Source organism: Dunckerocampus dactyliophorus, chromosome 20 (genome assembly GCF_027744805.1).
Source record: "Dunckerocampus dactyliophorus isolate RoL2022-P2 chromosome 20, RoL_Ddac_1.1, whole genome shotgun sequence".
Taxonomy (NCBI): domain Eukaryota; kingdom Metazoa; phylum Chordata; class Actinopteri; order Syngnathiformes; family Syngnathidae; genus Dunckerocampus; species Dunckerocampus dactyliophorus.
In genome coordinates, this window is record NC_072838.1 from 3,778,964 (window position 1) to 3,798,719 (window position 19,756).

The window sequence follows — 19,756 nt, forward strand, 5'->3', positions numbered from 1 at the left end:
AGTTCATGCATGTGCGGTGTGGTATATACGCTAGTAGTACAGTAGGATATATCATATATTTCATGCATGTGCGGTGTGGTATACACGCTAGTAGTACAGTAGGATATATCATATATTTCATGCATGTGTGGTATACACGCTAGTAGTACAGTAGGATATATATTTCATGCATGTGCGGTGTGGTATATACGCTAGTAGTACAGTAGGATATATCATATTTCACGCATGTGCGGTGTGGTATATACGCTAGTAGTACGGTAGGATATATCATATAGTTCATGCATGTGCGGTGTGGTATATACGCTAGTAGTACGGTAGGATATATCATATATTTCATGCATGTGCGGTGTGGTATATACGCTAGTAGTACAGTAGGATATATCATATATTTCATGCATGTGCGGTGCGGTATATACGCTAGTAGTACGGTAGGATATATCATATATTTCATGCATGTGCGGTGTGGTATATACGCTAGTAGTACGGTAGGATATATCATATATTTCATGCATGTGCGGTGTGGTATATACGCTAGTAGTACGGTAGGATATATCATATAGTTCATGCATGTGCGGTGTGGTATATACGCTAGTAGTACGGTAGGATATATCATATATTTCATGCATGTGCGGTGTGGTATATACGCTAGTAGTACAGTAGGATATATATTTCATGCATGTGCGGTGTGGTATACACGCTAGTAGTACAGTAGGGTATATCATATAGTTCATGCATGTGCGGTGTGGTATATACGCTAGTAGTACAGTAGGATATATCATATAGTTCATGCATGTGCGGTGTGGTATACACGCTAGTAGTACAGTAGGATATATATTTCATGCATGTGCGGTGTGGTATATACGCTAGTAGTACAGTAGGATATATCATATAGTTCATGCATGTGCGGTGTGGTATATACGCTAGTAGTACGGTAGGATATATCATATATTTCATGCATGTGCGGTGTGGTATACACGCTACTAGTACAGTAGGATATATATTTCATGCATGTGCGGTGTGGTATATACGCTAGTAGTACAGTAGGATATATCATATATTTCATGCATGTGAGGTGTGGTATACACGCTAGTAGTACAGTAGGATATATATTTCATGCATGTGCGGTGTGGTATACACGCTAGTAGTACAGTAGGATATATATTTCATGCATGTGCGGTGTGGTATATACGCTAGTAGTACAGTAGGATATATATTTCATGCATGTGCGGTGTGGTATACACGCTAGTAGTACAGTAGGATATATATTTCATGCATGTGCGGTGTGGTATATACGCTAGTAGTACAGTAGGATATATCATATATTTCATGCATGTGCGGTGTGGTATATACGCTAGTAGTACAGTAGGATATATCATATATTTCATGCATGTGCGGTGTGGTATACACGCTAGTAGTACAGTAGGATATATATTTCATGCATGTGCGGTGTGGTATACACGCTAGTAGTACAGTAGGATATATATTTCATGCATGTGCGGTGTGGTATACACGCTAGTAGTACAGTAGGATATATCATATATTTCATGCATGTGCGGTGTGGTATACACGCTAGTAGTACAGTAGGATATATATTTCATGCATGTGCGGTGTGGTATACACGCTAGTAGTACAGTAGGATATATATTTCATGCATGTGCGGTGTGGTATATACGCTAGTAGTACAGTAGGATATATCATATATTTCATGCATGTGCGGTGTGGTATATACGCTAGTAGTACAGTAGGATATATCATATATTTCATGCATGTGCGGTGTGGTATACACGCTAGTAGTACAGTAGGATATATATTTCATGCATGTGCGGTGTGGTATACACGCTAGTAGTACAGTAGGATATATATTTCATGCATGTGCGGTGTGGTATACACGCTAGTAGTACAGTAGGATATATCATATATTTCATGCATGTGCGGTGTGGTATACACGCTAGTAGTACAGTAGGATATATATTTCATGCATGTGCGGTGTGGTATATACGCTAGTAGTACAGTAGGATATATATTTCATGCATGTGCGGTGTGGTATATACGCTAGTAGTACAGTAGGATATATATTTCATGCATGTGCGGTGTGGTATATACGCTAGTAGTACAGTAGGATATATCATATATTTCATGCATGTGCGGTGTGGTATATACGCTAGTAGTACGGTAGGATATATCATATATTTCATGCATGTGCGGTGTGGTATACACGCTAGTAGTACAGTAGGATATATATTTCATGCATGTGCGGTGTGGTATACACGCTAGTAGTACAGTAGGATATATATTTCATGCATGTGCGGTGTGGTATACACGCTAGTAGTACAGTAGGATATATCATATTTCATGCATGTGCGGTGTGGTATATACGCTAGTAGTACGGTAGGATATATCATATATTTCATGCATGTGCGGTGTGGTATATACGCTAGTAGTACGGTAGGATATATCATATATTTCATGCATGTGCGGTGTGGTATATACGCTAGTAGTACGGTAGGATATATCATATAGTTCATGCATGTGCGGTGTGGTATATACGCTAGTAGTACGGTAGGATATATCATATATTTCATGCATGTGCGGTGTGGTATATACGCTAGTAGTACAGTAGGATATATATTTCATGCATGTGCGGTGTGGTATACACGCTAGTAGTACAGTAGGGTATATCATATAGTTCATGCATGTGCGGTGTGGTATATACGCTAGTAGTACAGTAGGATATATCATATAGTTCATGCATGTGCGGTGTGGTATACACGCTAGTAGTACAGTAGGATATATATTTCATGCATGTGCGGTGTGGTATATACGCTAGTAGTACAGTAGGATATATCATATAGTTCATGCATGTGCGGTGTGGTATATACGCTAGTAGTACGGTAGGATATATCATATATTTCATGCATGTGCGGTGTGGTATACACGCTACTAGTACAGTAGGATATATATTTCATGCATGTGCGGTGTGGTATATACGCTAGTAGTACAGTAGGATATATCATATATTTCATGCATGTGAGGTGTGGTATACACGCTAGTAGTACAGTAGGATATATATTTCATGCATGTGCGGTGTGGTATACACGCTAGTAGTACAGTAGGATATATATTTCATGCATGTGCGGTGTGGTATATACGCTAGTAGTACAGTAGGATATATATTTCATGCATGTGCGGTGTGGTATACACGCTAGTAGTACAGTAGGATATATATTTCATGCATGTGCGGTGTGGTATATACGCTAGTAGTACAGTAGGATATATCATATATTTCATGCATGTGCGGTGTGGTATATACGCTAGTAGTACAGTAGGATATATCATATATTTCATGCATGTGCGGTGTGGTATACACGCTAGTAGTACAGTAGGATATATATTTCATGCATGTGCGGTGTGGTATACACGCTAGTAGTACAGTAGGATATATATTTCATGCATGTGCGGTGTGGTATACACGCTAGTAGTACAGTAGGATATATCATATATTTCATGCATGTGCGGTGTGGTATACACGCTAGTAGTACAGTAGGATATATATTTCATGCATGTGCGGTGTGGTATACACGCTAGTAGTACAGTAGGATATATATTTCATGCATGTGCGGTGTGGTATATACGCTAGTAGTACAGTAGGATATATCATATATTTCATGCATGTGCGGTGTGGTATATACGCTAGTAGTACAGTAGGATATATCATATATTTCATGCATGTGCGGTGTGGTATACACGCTAGTAGTACAGTAGGATATATATTTCATGCATGTGCGGTGTGGTATATACGCTAGTAGTACAGTAGGATATATATTTCATGCATGTGCGGTGTGGTATATACGCTAGTAGTACAGTAGGATATATCATATATTTCATGCATGTGCGGTGTGGTATATACGCTAGTAGTACAGTAGGATATATCATATATTTCATGCATGTGCGGTGTGGTATACACGCTAGTAGTACAGTAGGATATATATTTCATGCATGTGCGGTGTGGTATACACGCTAGTAGTACAGTAGGATATATATTTCATGCATGTGCGGTGTGGTATACACGCTAGTAGTACAGTAGGATATATCATATATTTCATGCATGTGCGGTGTGGTATACACGCTAGTAGTACAGTAGGATATATATTTCATGCATGTGCGGTGTGGTATATACGCTAGTAGTACAGTAGGATATATATTTCATGCATGTGCGGTGTGGTATATACGCTAGTAGTACAGTAGGATATATATTTCATGCATGTGCGGTGTGGTATATACGCTAGTAGTACAGTAGGATATATCATATATTTCATGCATGTGCGGTGTGGTATATACGCTAGTAGTACGGTAGGATATATCATATATTTCATGCATGTGCGGTGTGGTATACACGCTAGTAGTACAGTAGGATATATATTTCATGCATGTGCGGTGTGGTATACACGCTAGTAGTACAGTAGGATATATATTTCATGCATGTGCGGTGTGGTATACACGCTAGTAGTACAGTAGGATATATATTTCATGCATGTGCGGTGTGGTATATACGCTAGTAGTACGGTAGGATATATCATATATTTCATGCATGTGCGGTGTGGTATATACGCTAGTAGTACGGTAGGATATATCATATATTTCATGCATGTGCGGTGTGGTATACACGCTAGTAGTACAGTAGGATATATATTTCATGCATGTGCGGTGTGGTATACACGCTAGTAGTACAGTAGGATATATCATATATTTCATGCATGTGCGGTGTGGTATATACGCTAGTAGTACAGTAGGATATATATTTCATGCATGTGCGGTGTGGTATATACGCTAGTAGTACAGTAGGATATATATTTCATGCATGTGCGGTGTGGTATACACGCTAGTAGTACAGTAGGATATATCATATATTTCATGCATGTGCGGTGTGGTATACACGCTAGTAGTACAGTAGGATATATATTTCATGCATGTGCGGTGTGGTATATACGCTAGTAGTACGGTAGGATATATCATATATTTCATGCATGTGCGGTGTGGTATATACGCTAGTAGTACGGTAGGATATATCATATATTTCATGCATGTGCGGTGTGGTATACACGCTAGTAGTACAGTAGGATATATATTTCATGCATGTGCGGTGTGGTATACACGCTAGTAGTACAGTAGGATATATATTTCATGCATGTGCGGTGTGGTATATACGCTAGTAGTACAGTAGGATATATATTTCATGCATGTGCGGTGTGGTATACACGCTAGTAGTACAGTAGGATATATATTTCATGCATGTGCGGTGTGGTATATACGCTAGTAGTACAGTAGGATATATATTTCATGCATGTGCGGTGTGGTATACACGCTAGTAGGATATGAAGCACTGGCGTGACGCGTGAACGAGCACGTTTGCGTGCTTTTCTGAAACAATGAGCTTTAATGAAGCATCAAAATGTCTTCGCTCCATCGTGATGCTTTTGTGTGCTGCTGAATGAAAGGCGCTCGTCATGATGATGTCACGTTCCTGTTCCGTTCGTGGACTTCCTGGAGGCGTTAGATGAGCGGTAGACGCGGCGGCATCATGCACGTCACACACAAGCGCACGCTGCGTCCACGGCCTACCTGGTCTATCTCCATGAGTTTCGGGAAGGCCCCCGGCCACTCGATGGCCACCTTGACGATGTCCGCGGGCGGCGGCATGGCTGCGGGTCGTGGGGGGGCGGTGAGGTGTTATTCTCCTGCTGGAGGGGGGCGTGGGGTCATCCAAATCTGCCAGGGAGCAGGAGAGAGCAAAAGAAGAAGAAGAAAAAAAGAGTTTAGCTGAGCGCAGCCTGCAGCAACATTCGCTTCACTCTTGACCTTAAGAGCGGAAGACGTCATGCAAATGACTCGAGGAAACGTCTCCACGAGGAACAAACGAGCTTTTATTCCACCTCGGATTCAACCTTCTTTGCAGCCAACACGAAGTGCTAGCACGGCCTGGTTAACAAGGTCACAGCAGGCGGAATGGTTCTTTGAAGTGATTATTTCTATAAGAGCAGTGTCGCTTAAACACATCACGGGACGGTCTGTGACAGCTCGTCCTTCCAACTCCGTACAGTAGGTGGCATCACAGCTCTGCTTCTTATTCTTAGCACACCTCCTCCGCACCTGCTCTGCCAGGGGATAAGAAGACGTAGCAGGAGAGAACGTATTTAGCGAGTATTCATATCCCTCTCAATAGTCTTTTTCCTAAAAACCACAAATTAGCAACTTTTTCTGGTCTGATTGGACACCAACATGAAAGCACAAGTCACTCTTCTCAATGAGCAGCAGGTCCAGCTGTGCCCCTCCCCCATCACATACGGCTCCGTCTGGTTTGTGACATATTAAAAAAAAAAAAAAACACCAAAGAAAGCGACAGAAGACCCTTCATTTGCATATTTCTTAACATATGTTTGATGTTCTAATTTTTTAAAAACATATTTTAAAATGTGTACTATAATCACAAAAGAAAAGAAAAATGTATTAAAAACAAAAATGTTTTTTCCTTCTAATTCAGTGCCTTTTGCTGGTGAGAACTTTAACAGTTAAAAATGTAATAATTAACAACAAATTCATTTTATCAACAAAATCTAAGTCATTTTGGGGAGTTTTGACATTCATAATGTTTAACAATAACAATGAAAACGACAAAAACAAAAAAAACAAAACAAAATTGTCACTTTTTTTTTAAACTAATTACATTAATTTTACTCATTAAAATTTTAACTAAAAATCAACAAATTTTTGTAATTTTTTTTAAACATATTTCTAAATATAATTGCCAAAAATCTAAATAATGTTGCGAGTTTTGACATTCACAATGTTGAACAATAATAATAACAAAAATACAACCCCCCCCCCCCCAATATATAAATAAATAAATAAAATAACTGTCCAAATTTTATTTTATCTTTTTTTTTTTTACTAATTACACAAATTTTACTAATAACAATTTTAACTAAAATTGACTAAATTGTTGAAAAACATTTCAAATCATAATGGCCAAAAGATAAATAAAATAAAATAAATAATTCTTGGGGGTTTTGACATTCATAACGCCGAACAATAATAATACTAAAAATGCCAACCCTCCCCAAAAAATGCTAAATATATATATATTTTTTAAAAATAGAAGAAATAGTCACCGTTTTTAGTACACTAATTTTACTAATTACAAGGCTAACTAAAAGTCAAATCAAGTTTGACATTTTTTCCGCAAAAGATTTTTATTTTGCTTTTCCCGTTTAGTTTTTTGCTCACTTTTTGTGCCGTCAAGATGAGATGCACCTGTGTCATGCAAATGAGATGACATAATCTACCTGCAACCTACCACCACAGATAGGTTGCGGTCCTGACAAATGGAGCCGCATACACACACCTTCTGATAACAACAAGTATAACCATCTTTCCAGCGAAGCACGCTTCCGTCTAATCAAACAGCCGCTGTGATGTGAGCGAGGAGGGACCAACGTGGTCGGGATATTCCCCAAACTGGGGAGGACATCAATAATTTAGCCTCTGCTCGCCTGTCTGGAACAATCGGATCATCTTTGGTCTGGGTACATATTTATTCTCCATCAAAGATGCATGAGGACGTGGCTAATTCCTGGGAATATTGATTTTTTTCTGTTGTGCGCTTGTGTGTGTGCTGTTAGCACGTTTAAAGATAGCCTACGACGCCACGGTGGCCCCGGCGTTAAGAGTGAGTCACCCCATAATAATCCACACAACCTTTATCCCAGGGAGGCGTCGCCATGGCAGCGGCTGCATCAATAGCCGAGCAGACGCGGATGCATCTTTCTTTCCGAGGCCTCACACGCCGGTCACAACACCCCTCCACCCTAAAAAAGTGACTCACTGGCCCCTCCCGCTTGGCATGCATGCACTCATTGAGGAATATCTTCGTTCACTCAGTGCGGAACAAAGTGAAGTCGTGTGCGCGTGTGAGTCAGTCAGTGGTGTGTTAGTCATCTACACACTCAATAGAGGCGCTCAAAGCCCAGCAATCAGGGATGAAGAGTCATTAGTAGTAAACAAACATGCTAACATGCTACATAGAGTGGAGCTCGCGTGTGGGGGGTTTTTTTGTGTGTTTTTTTTAAAGCTGTGCTTCCTTCCCATCCAACCTTGTCCTCGTTTCATGTGTTTGTCTGCCGTGCTTGCCTCCATTTGCCTCCACAATCGCACTTTTGCTGCGTTTGCCCCTGAGATCTGGAACTCCCTTCCACTCGCACTACGGAGCTATCAGTTTTTAAACCTCATTTAAAAACTCATTTCTTCAGACTCAACATTTCTAAACATAATTTCCATCATTTTGAGGGGTTTTGACACTCAGTTATAAGAAAAAAGACCCCCCCTTCCAAAAACATGTTTTTAATAAAAATAACAATTTTTTTAACTAATTACACAAATTTTACTAATTACAATTTTAACTAAAATTGACTAAATTCTTGTGTGAAAATTTTTTGTAGTAAAAAAAAAAAAAAAAATTCTAAACATAATTGCCAAAAAAGATTGAAATAATTTTTGGGGGTTTTGTCATCCATAACAAACAATAACAAAAAAAAATTACAATTAAAATAACTGCAGAAATGGTCACATTTGATTTTTAAACTACTGTAATTACACACATTTTACTCATTATTATTTTAACCAAAATTGATTAAATTCTTGTGTGAGCAGTTTTGTGATTTTTAAAAACATATTCATATCCATGATTGGCAAAAAAAAAAAAATGTTTTGGGGGCTTTTGACTTTCATAACAAACAATAATAATAAAAAAGATCCATCCATCCATCTTCTATGCTGCTTCTCCTCTTTAGGGTCGCGCGGGTATGCTGGAGCCTATCCCAGCAGACATCAGGCGAGAGGCGGGGTACACCCTGGACTGGTGGCCAGCCAATGGCAGGGCACATATAGACAAACAACCATTCACACTCACATTCATACCTATGGACAATTTAGAGTCTCCAATGAAGCTAACATGCATGTTTTTGGAATGTGGGAGGAAACCGGAGTACCCGGAGAACCCCCATGCGCACACGGGGAGAACATGCAAACTCCAGAACATACTTTTTAAAATAAAAATAATTGTGCATTCAAAAATAATAATGAGACTAATTTTACTAATTACAGTTTTAACTAGATGGACTAAATGGACTAAATTCTTGTTTTGCCAACGTAGCCACTCGGTTGCTACAACATCGTTAGCTGGTAATCGGACCCCTCAGATGCTCTTCCTCAACAACAAATCTACCAGAGCGACCCCGACGTCAGATGCGTATTTCTGAACATATTTGTTTTGCTTTTCATTATTTTTGACACACTTTTTGCAAATGTGTCACGGCCAATTACGCAAATTGGACAAAACAGGGCCGACTGAAGCGGGTTCCACTAAAGTACCAAAGTGGTCGTGGTAGACCAGGGGGTATGGGAACGCATTTTGTGGCGTTTTATGCTAAACCTACACTGTTTTTGCTCTCAGCGTCTAGCCGTCTACCATACCATAGCAACCTTATGAATAGCGACCTTTAACCCCAACCGCAGTTCTCAACAAAGGCTGTATGGCAAATTCAAATATCAAATACAGGAAATACATCATAGAAACACAAGAGCCAATAAAAACAATGACTCAAAATAAAACTTGAAATAAAAAATAAAATATTTTTAAATAAATAATACAAATATATAAAAAATAAAATGGCTTCCCTAAAACTAAGCTAAAACTTTTATAACAACAAAAATAGCTCAGCTTCCTTGATTTTTCTCAAGCTGCTGCGTCCCCCAGTTTGAAAAGCACAGGGGTGGACAAAACAAGCTTGTCGTCTTCTTGTAACGGGAAATGCTCAGGCGTAGACGCCCACAACGTATCCCTGAGGGCATGACTGTTCATCTGAAAGCATGCAGCAAGAAATTGGGATTTTTATTCCCCCTTTTACCCGAAGCAAATGATGGTTTTTGTTATGTTTTTCATGAAAAAAATCAATCAAATCTGGAGGTTGTCGCTTTTCATTGGACGAGGACTGCAGTAATAAGTAATAAGGCTATCAAATATGTATTCTCAGTGACCGTGAGTCCTCGAGGAAAATCTGTCACAATTTGAGGGAAACTGAGGAAAGAGACGGCGTGTTTAGTCCACGTCCACGTGAGAAATACTGGAATAAAACTATCCCGCCGTCTGAACCGGACGGCTTGGTGGTTTCTCGCTTCTCCCGCGTGACGCCACCGCAACCTGTGACTTCAAACCCTTGTCCCGCGCGTCATGTGACGCCTCATTGCACACGCACACACAGAGTGGTCATAAGTCGTCCATCTTCAGCCACAACAAAGCGATGAGGGAGGTGGGGTGGGGGCTCACATTACCCCCCACGCCCCCGGCCGGACATTTGATCTGCCAGCAGGGCTTGGAGGACAAAGAAGGTCACGCGGAAGAAGAGCTGTGATTTGTCAGGCGCTGCCTTTCACCTCAATAATTCATGACGTGTAATTTGAGGGTCACGTCCTCCATGGGGATAGCCGATACTAGGGTGGGGGGGACCATATATAACATTATGTTGACCCCCCCATCCTCCAATCCCGTGTTGGACTTGTCTTTTCACTGTTTTGTATAAACGATCGATGCACGCCACCAACATTAAACGTCTACTTCACCAAACAACACAAGCACTGTGCAGAGATCCTCTACTCAGCACAAGCACTACACCTGTTTAAGAACCTACTACAAAAACACTAGTCAAAGATCCTCTATACAACGGCAGCACTCTGCTCTTTTTAAGCGCCTATTGCAAAAAGTCTTGTACATGACAGCGTTCTAAGGGTCTACTGCTGAAACACTTCAAGATTCTCAAATGACAGGAGGGTGCTGCTGTTTTTAGGTACCTACTGCCATAGCATTACACAAAGATCCTCTATATGACACGAGCGCTGCAAAAATGGTCCTCAAAGTTCTTCTATGGCAGGAGCGCTTTTCTGATATACTACGCGCCGACTGCAAAAATGTTAGCCAAAGATCCTGTATGTGACAGGAGCACTGCTGTTTTTAAGGATCTCCCTGCAAGACAATTTATCAAAGAACCTCTACATCACAGGTGTCAAACTCACGGCCAGGGGGCCGGATTTGGCCCACCATATCATTTTATGGGTCCCGCGAAAGCCTATTTGCCATATTTGTATATATATTGTCATTTTGATATTAATATTAATTTTGTCTTTACTTTTTTAAGCTTTATTTTTCATTATTTTACTTTTATACTACTCGTATTTTTATATGTATGCTGTAATTATATTTATATAAATATATTTAAATAAGTAATTTTAATATATAAAAACTATTTTTACAATAATATAAAAAATGTAATATTTAAAACATATTTTTACAATCATTTAATAAACATTTACTGTTCCATTTACAATAAACAATAAAATATTAAAGTCAAAACAAAATGAATATTGCCACAAAAACAAAAACCACTTAACTAAAAACAGCTTTTTGTTTTTAATCTTTCTTGCTAAATGTATTTGTTGTCAATAGACAGAAAACCTTATTTTTTTGTTGTAAAATCCACTTTAAAATGACTATTTTTTTATTAGTTATTAATTAAATATTAATGTAATTAATTTCACGAAATTCTAAAAAGGAATTCTAAAAAGTGGCCCTCTGAGGACAACCATAACTGAAAGCCAGTTTGACATCCTGCTGTGCATCATGGGAACACCATGCTGCTTTTAAGGACCTACTGTTAAAAATGCTCGCCAAAGAGAGCGTTCCGCTGTTTTTAAGGATCTACTGCAAAAACACTACTCAAAGATGCTCTATACTGTATGTCAGGCGCACTGCTGTTTTTGGCTCCCTGCTGTATAAATGTACGTCAAGGATCTTCTATGTGACAGGACCATCAATAGAACGCGACAGAACCTTTGACCCGGGCCAACGAGCGCATCATGGACTGAGCGTCATATTCATATCGGCTGCTGTTTACGTCCTGCATATTCATACCTGCCGTGGTTTGCAAAATAAAAGCATGTTTTGGTTTTCAAGTCTCCAGAGGACACGCAGCCTGTGAGGACATGCATGAGCGTGTCCTCCTGCGTGGGGGGGTCCAAATTAACCTTTGAAACTGAAAGGGGGACCCAATCTTCATCTGATGCCTCTACAAAGGATCTGCTACACAACAGGGGCGTGTGTGTGTGTGTGTGTGCGTGTGTGTGTGTGTGTGTGCGTGTGCGTGCCTTTGAAGAAAAGAGAGTGGAGACAAAAGTGCAAGAGGACAAAGTTGCGTCTGCGTAGACGTTTCACGGTGAGGCCGCAGGATGCTCGAGTTACCCCTTCGGGATGGACGCACACACGAAAGCAATACACGCAAACACACACACAAACACACCCCCAACAGTCCCACACGTACGACACCATACACAGGAAGAATGTGAATGTGCCGCCGATGCCGCCGGCCCACAGGAAGAGGCTGCACCGACGCACAAAAGCCTGACAAAAGGAAAAGAGGAAGACAAAAGGCAAAAAGCTCCAGCGTGCCGATGGAGCGCAGGAAGTGCGAGGCGCTGTAAGACGCTTTCAATCCAACACAACAAACAACGCACGCAGACACAAAGAACTGGAGGATGTTGTCCTACCAATCACTCAGTCACCATGTGGAGCTGTCCCTCTCAAAACAACAACGTATAAACACCTCACATTCCATAAAGCCTGTTTTGGCGTGCAGGGAATGTCATGATGGATATACTGTACTTTAGAGTAGTCTGCGTACAGCTTGTACAGCAGTATGGATTTAATGTGGCCCATCCCCCATCTAGAAGCGCTCGGTCTTGCTTGTGACATTAGGAAGAATCGCTCGCGTCTTCTTCCGCTGCGGAACACACGTACACCAGACGGCCGCGGCGCTCCGTTGCATACAGAAGAATTCACAGGCGACACGGTGGGAGATAACGCCAAGGTCTGATCTTTTTTGAAATCTTTGGAAAGCTAAAAAGAAAAATGGGGGTAAAAAAGAGCAAAGACCAGAGTTGATACTAATAATAGGATTTTTCATGACAAAGCTGAGATGCAGGGTTTTTTAGTTTTTTTTCTTGAAATATATAAATATAATATACTGTATACTCCTTAGCATATCTGACAAAATACCAAAGTGGCAAAGTTGCATCCTTTCATTTTTCACCATGTGGCCCTCGCTGGAAAAACCTTTGGACGCTAGCGTTGCCATTGGCTGATTCTGTCTCTGATTCCGATTCCTTGTTTTGATTCCGGTTCCTTATGATCCTCCATTCCGACGCATTTCAAAAGGCAGCGTCCTACAAGTTTGTAAGGTTTAAATGAGGGTGCTAACCAGAATTATTTTTTGGATGAAATAATGTGAACTTTTAATCAACTTTACTATTTTCAACCAGTATAAAAATATCAATGCATTCAACTCTGATAGAAATGTTATGAAATGTCCTTTTGCAGGAGTACACTTTCACTAAAGACTAAGATTTACTTTCGACAAGTAGCACAGTGGTCCCCAACCCGGGCATTTGGTACCGGGCTGCACAGAAAGAAAAAATAATTTCCATTACTTCATTTTTTTTTATGTTTTATTTTGAAAAGTGGCCGGATTCTCTCTGTTCCATCCGTCTCACTTGACGCATGTCCATTGTGGGTGTGCTAACTTTAACTCATGCCGCACAGATAGACTACTACTGTATTTTTACCATTTTTCTTTCACCTCGTATTTGGTGTCAAATGCTGATACTATGTGGGAATTCATAAAGGTAAGCTTGGATGACTTTTTGAGTGCTAATGTGCACATTTGTCTCAAGTGAATTCATGCTAGCACACTGCCTTTTACCACACACGTCAACCAGCGATGATGTAATCATCTCTCTGGAAAAACCTGGCTGGAACTTGAACTGGTGGATGGTGGGTCGCCATTTATTTTGTGCTTTTAATTTGATGTTATTCTTGTCTTAGTTTTACACAATACATAATGAATAAGATTAATTACATTGCTATAATGTATGACCCCCCCCGGGCCACGGGACATTTGTGGGAACAAAAGCCGGTCCGTGGGTCAAAAAAGGTTGGGGACGACTGAAGTAGCATACTTTGTTTTCTGCCTCAATGTTAGTGTAAGCTGTTTTTTTTATTAAACCCTTATTTTGTTAACACAATTAAACAGGATATAACTCAAAGTGCTCTTATTTTGAAGGCCGGAAGCGTGTTGTTTGGGCTGAGAAGGTCCCTTGACTGTCGCTAACAGAGACGTGCAGTGCAAGCTTGCCTAGCCGTAGCTCCCGTCCTTTATTTACACCAAACTTCCACATCAGCTAGCATCCTGAGAGCCTGGCTTACATCGGCATGAGACAGACGAGTTTCATTGTCGGACTTCCCTGATTCTGACTGCTCGGAGGATGTCGCGCGTCAAAGACGAGGTACTGTGTTATTTCTGCACCATGAATGTGTGAACATGAATCATGCTGAACGTTCACCCTCCTTTGCATGATGTGATCGTGTAGCAAATGTTGCACTCAGCCGACCGATCTTTTTTTTTTTTTTAAATCAAATTAAGACAGACTTTTTAGCCACAGCTTCTTGGCTGGTGCTCGCTGGCGTCTCCTTCGTTGGTGTTTCTTCTGGTCGGCGAAGTGGGCATCGAAACCTGGACTAGAAATAAAAACATGTGAACAATCCCGGGAGAAGCGGAAGGCGAGTTCCGGTTCCCATCGATGCCCAACCCTAATGGACACACTTTCTAGAGCGCAGTCATGTAGATGTATGTGGTGTAGAGCTGCGGTTCCCAAACTTTTGACAGTGGCGTACCCTTTCAGACATGTGACTTGAAGCCGTGTCCCCCCTACTCAAAAATATAAACCTTTTTCAATCTTCATGATGTTGAAATATTGCACATGATTAACTGGTTCATTCATTTTATAGCAAGTAAGTCATTATGGTTGAAAAATGTGTATTTTTGCATGGCCACGTTTGGATAAACGTTCCACATGAGCGGTGATAAATAGATACGGATCGGTGCTACGTAGCTTTTATTTCAGATGGCTGTTGGGATCCTTCTGTGTGACCTTGAGCTTCACTTTCGTCCGCTTGCAATCGCTCTGACTCAAATGTCAAATCTGAAAGTTGAACAAACATGATGAAGCAGTGTCCAAAGTACGTACAAGCAGCGATAAAGCCTCATTGTCTCTCTCATCCTGACACGCACATGCATTGACAGGTTTCCGCAGCGCCACATGAATGACATTTTCAAGATGAAACACTCTTAAAGCACAAGATGATCATCAAACTTTCTTACTTATTCACATAAGTCGCACAGAGCAATGAACAACTTCATGCCGTGGCTCCTTCCTTCTTTCTGCTGAGGCGTTCAGGCGCACTCGTAATCGTGAGTGTTAGGCACTAATTGTTTTTCCATTATTATTCACGCACGGCCATGGCGATTGGCGTAGAAGCATGTGGTGTGTTTGCACTGTGGTGCAGGTGAAGGTACAGAGTGTCACAAGGCCGCTTGGGCTTGGCCGTAATGCTGCAATGCAAGCAGGATATCCTGCCCACACGCAGCACGAGAAGCACTAAGCTGTGGAACGCCACTGCAACCACCAGCGCGACGCAACGCGTAGAAGAAATAGTCCACTAACAATTTCGTCTTGCAACCCAGAGTCCAACAATTACACAAACAATGTGGGACATTTATAGCAAGGCTGACATTACCAGGAACAAAGTTCCATCTTTTCATTCATATTTCTCCTCCCCCAGTCTGCAAGTCAGTGCACATGAAGGGGTCTCAAACACACACACACACACACACACACACACACACACCTCCCAGCAGAAACTCACCTCAGCGGTGCTGCTGTTCCCCCCAACCTGCTAGCAAATATAGACGTCCTCTTCACAAGAAGATGCTTTGTGCTGCACCTCGCCCGGGGCTAAAGAGGGCGAGAGCAGCCGGCCCCAAAGGGGGAAGTAGGTGTTTGTCAAGAAAAGAGGAAACAAGTCAGTCGGTGCACTAAAAAAAAAAAGAAAAAAAAAAAAAAGCGGCAAAATGGAAAGCCGGCAGACAAGAGGAAGCTTGACATCAGACATCCATGCTGCTGAGCTCACAAGTCAAATATGTCCCACAAGCACGGCCATGGAACACACACACACACACACACACACACACACACACACACACACACACATCTACAGACTCAAAGGCCCGTCTGTGCACGTCACATGCACACGCTTGCTCCGCCCTGCATGAGGTCAAGCTCCGCTTTGCCCGAGCCTCATAAACAACAAACTCTGCAGTCGTGAGTCACAAGTCCTGCTGGAGGCAAGCGCAGCACATGCAGTCATTCATTCGGGGGGGGAGCCCTCCACAGTTACATTTGGACCGCCACAGATACATTTGGTGCTGTTTTTTTGTTTTTGTTTTGTGGTTTTACGTTTGGTGCTACCAGTTTGCAACACATGAGACCAAAAGTCTCTCTTTTAGCCGTCCACACGCAAACGCCGAGTCAGAGTTTTTGAAACTCTGTGGCCAGTTATGCAAAGTAGACAATTTCCTCACAGAACCCGCCCTCTACCACAGATAGGTTGCAGTCCTGTGGGAAAGACCGCACAGGAAACTAATACTAATAACCTGTTTTGGCACCCTCCTGTTGGGGTACCAAGTGGAGCGGCAGGGTGCCTCAAGGGGGCGGAGACAGACGTGAGACAGACGTGAGACAGATGTGTTCAGATGTGTTCGGTGGCAAACAGAGAATGCTCACTCCCACAACGGGAGGGAGACAAAAATCACACGTCACGCCACCCGTCTTCAAGAAGTACGTCCTCCATTGTTGTTTAGCGTATAATTATGCAAATTAGATGAAGACGTCCCAATCCTGATGTGAGGATGTGTGTGTGTGTCCGCCACAGTCCCGCTGCTGAACAAACAACAAGAAGCTTCAAAGGAACGGCACAGGTGACTTCCTCTTTTCTTCCGCCTTCATCCGGTCCTCCACTCGCGCTTATCGGGCGGCGAAGGATCTTCCGGAACACCTCGAGGGAGCATCTATTATTCAATGCCGCCGTCCAAACGAGAACTATTCAAACTCGGTGCTTATTATCCCGGCGTGCATGGCCGATGAGGTTGTGAAACCTCCACATGCTCCTCTCCCGACAGCGCAACATCAACGAGCAGCTCCGTGCTCAATCATCCACCTGTGCTCGTCTGCCTGTGTCCACGCAAGCTGCAGGCACACGCTGACATAACACAGGACGCGTACAAGCCAAGCAGAGCAGAGCAGGAAGTCTGCATTGGATTCACATCTCCACGTTATTGCATCACATCCTGGACCACAAAACAACACAAATGCAAGATTAGATTCCAAAAATCGAATTTACAGGACTTCAGTAACAACCCAGTAAGGATCACAACCTGCCAGCTACAACATGCTAACAGGAAACAGCCATGCCGAAATCAATAATGCTAACTGGAATATGTGCTACAAGAATCATGTGCCGCTACCGAGCAAGGTGGGATGGACCCGAGTCAGCAGGAAAGCTTGGTTTATCATGGTTTATCATCAATGTGTGCATTGTGTTTATAGATTAGCACCACTTGTTTTTTTACGTGCTGTAATATGTTCATGAGATTGTGACGGTACGATAGCCTTGGGCAAAAATATCACGGTTTCACGCTTTTATAACTACAGCTGTAAAATGTGTTTCTTGTGAAATGTATTTAACTTTATTGAAAATGGAAAAGTCAAGTCATTTTTATGGCATATAATATAACACGATGAAAGACGATCCGGCCATCTTCTATGCCGCTTATCCTCACTTGGGCTGCGAGTATGCTGGAGCCTATCCCAGCCGACTTTGGGCGACAGGCGGGGTACACCCTGGACTGGTGTCCAGCCAATGGCAGGGCACATGTAGACAAACAACCATTCACACTCACATTCATACCTATGGACAATTTAGAGTCTCCAATGAAGCTAACATGCATGTTTTTGGAATGTGGGAGGAAACCGGAGAACCCGGAACAAGAAGAAAAAGAAGAAACAGAAAAAGAAGAAAAGAAGAAGAACAAGAAGAAGAAGAAGAAGAAGAAGAAGAACAAGAACAAGAAGAAGAAAAAAGAAAAAGAACAAGAACAAGAACAAGAACAAGAAAAAATAAAAAGAATAGGAAGAAGGAAAAATTTATTAAAAGGTTAAAACATGTTTTTCTTCTAATTCAATGCTTTTTTTTTTTTTTTTTTAGAAAAAATAAGAATGCCAAAAAATAAAAAATAATTTGGGGGGTTTTGACATTCACAACAAACAATAATAATAAAAAGACAAACACAATAAACAATTTTTTTTTTAAACAATTGTTTTTTTTGTTTTTTTTCTAATGACAATGTATTCAGTTTTAACTAAAAAAATTGCCAATATCCCATCAGTAGGCCATCAAATGTAACGGTACTAAAAACCTCTAATAGTTGGCGGGCATGTGTTAAAAACACAATATTACAAAGCAAACAAAACAAGGCATCCGTTGCATCGAATATTCATTCACTGAAATTACCCCCACCCCCCAAAAAACAACAACAAAACAATAAAACTTGGTTATTTTGCATAATCATGGCTCAAAACGTAACAGGAAGTTGCACAAAAATGTGTTGCTGTTCTATCTTTAGGTCGGCACTAAAAATGCTCAATTCTGACACAAAAACTGCACCGCTTCCAAGCAGTGATGCGTGGGGTACGGCACACTAGTCTCATACCGCTCACACATCTTTTTCCTAACAATAAAAGTAATTGAAAGCATGAGTTTTTGTAGAAATACGTAGAAAATTTCAGCAAAGATGCCGGACAAGACACGACGGCACTGATTAGAATGCGTGACACGCACTTCCTGTCTCCTAAGTGGCCAAAGTGGAGCATAAATTTGAAAAAAAGACATTAGGCAGCAATAAAGCATGTGCTCATGATAACTGTAGTCATTAAATCTAATCTGGGACATCACACACACACACGCACACGCACACACACACACCAAACGTGCACCATTAATCACTGCTCCGTGTGTGCGTGAGAATGTGCTGCACTTCAGGTGTGTTACATAAGGTGACCATGACACATGTTTGTGTTTTTTCCCCCGACTAAAACCCAACACACGCGTCTCCTAACACATTTTAAAAATAACACGTTGTCCTCCCCCGTTACGTAAGCGCGGCATCAAGGTCAGCAAAGAGAAGAGACACAAAAACAAGGCAACAATTAGGTGTTTACCCTGGAAGCCTTTTCGCGGTATTGTGAGGGGAAAAAGTGTGTGTGTGTGTGTGTGTGTGTGTGTGTGTGTGTGTGTGTGAGTCAGGCTGTAGGCTACATAAGCATCCGATGGTGTTGGCTTCTGCGGCTTGGCTCCTCCACCCCGTCTGAGGCGGCCTATCAAGGTCAAACATGCGTTTTCTTCCAATCTGCTACGTGCACCAAAACACACACAGAAGCAAGACACAATCTTCCCTCCTAGAACACAGCTGAACAAAAAGACGCTTTTAAAATACCTTCTGTGGCACTTTACAGCTTTTATCGCTCCTGCGATGATGGCCTCCGGCCACTAGAGGTCGTTTTTCAATACCTGGCATCAGCTACCGCGGTTTATGGACAGTAAAATAGGAATAACTCCAAATTAAAGCCGCAACCAGCGCTGAACGGGCCCTCGCACCCCCGCACAACTCAGGGTTCACACCAGTTGGAGGGCATGTGCCAATTA

General features: G+C 41.6%; 1 protein-coding gene across 5 annotated transcripts in view; it reads right to left on the reverse strand.

The window, feature by feature from the left end:
* The window catches only part of elmo1 (engulfment and cell motility 1 (ced-12 homolog, C. elegans)), a 90,217-nt gene that overhangs the window by 48,773 nt on the left and 21,688 nt on the right, over positions 1 to 19,756 (reverse strand). For 3 of the 5 annotated variants that reach the window (XM_054764305.1, XM_054764306.1, XM_054764303.1), the window contains exon 2: positions 5,620 to 5,766. In XM_054764305.1, coding sequence (XP_054620280.1) covers positions 5,620 to 5,697 — 78 coding nt within the window. In that variant the 5' untranslated portion in view covers positions 5,698 to 5,766. Of the gene's footprint in view, positions 1 to 5,619; positions 5,767 to 15,862; positions 16,034 to 19,756 lie in introns of those variants that run through there. The other 2 variants (XM_054764304.1, XM_054764311.1) reach the window with 2 other exon arrangements.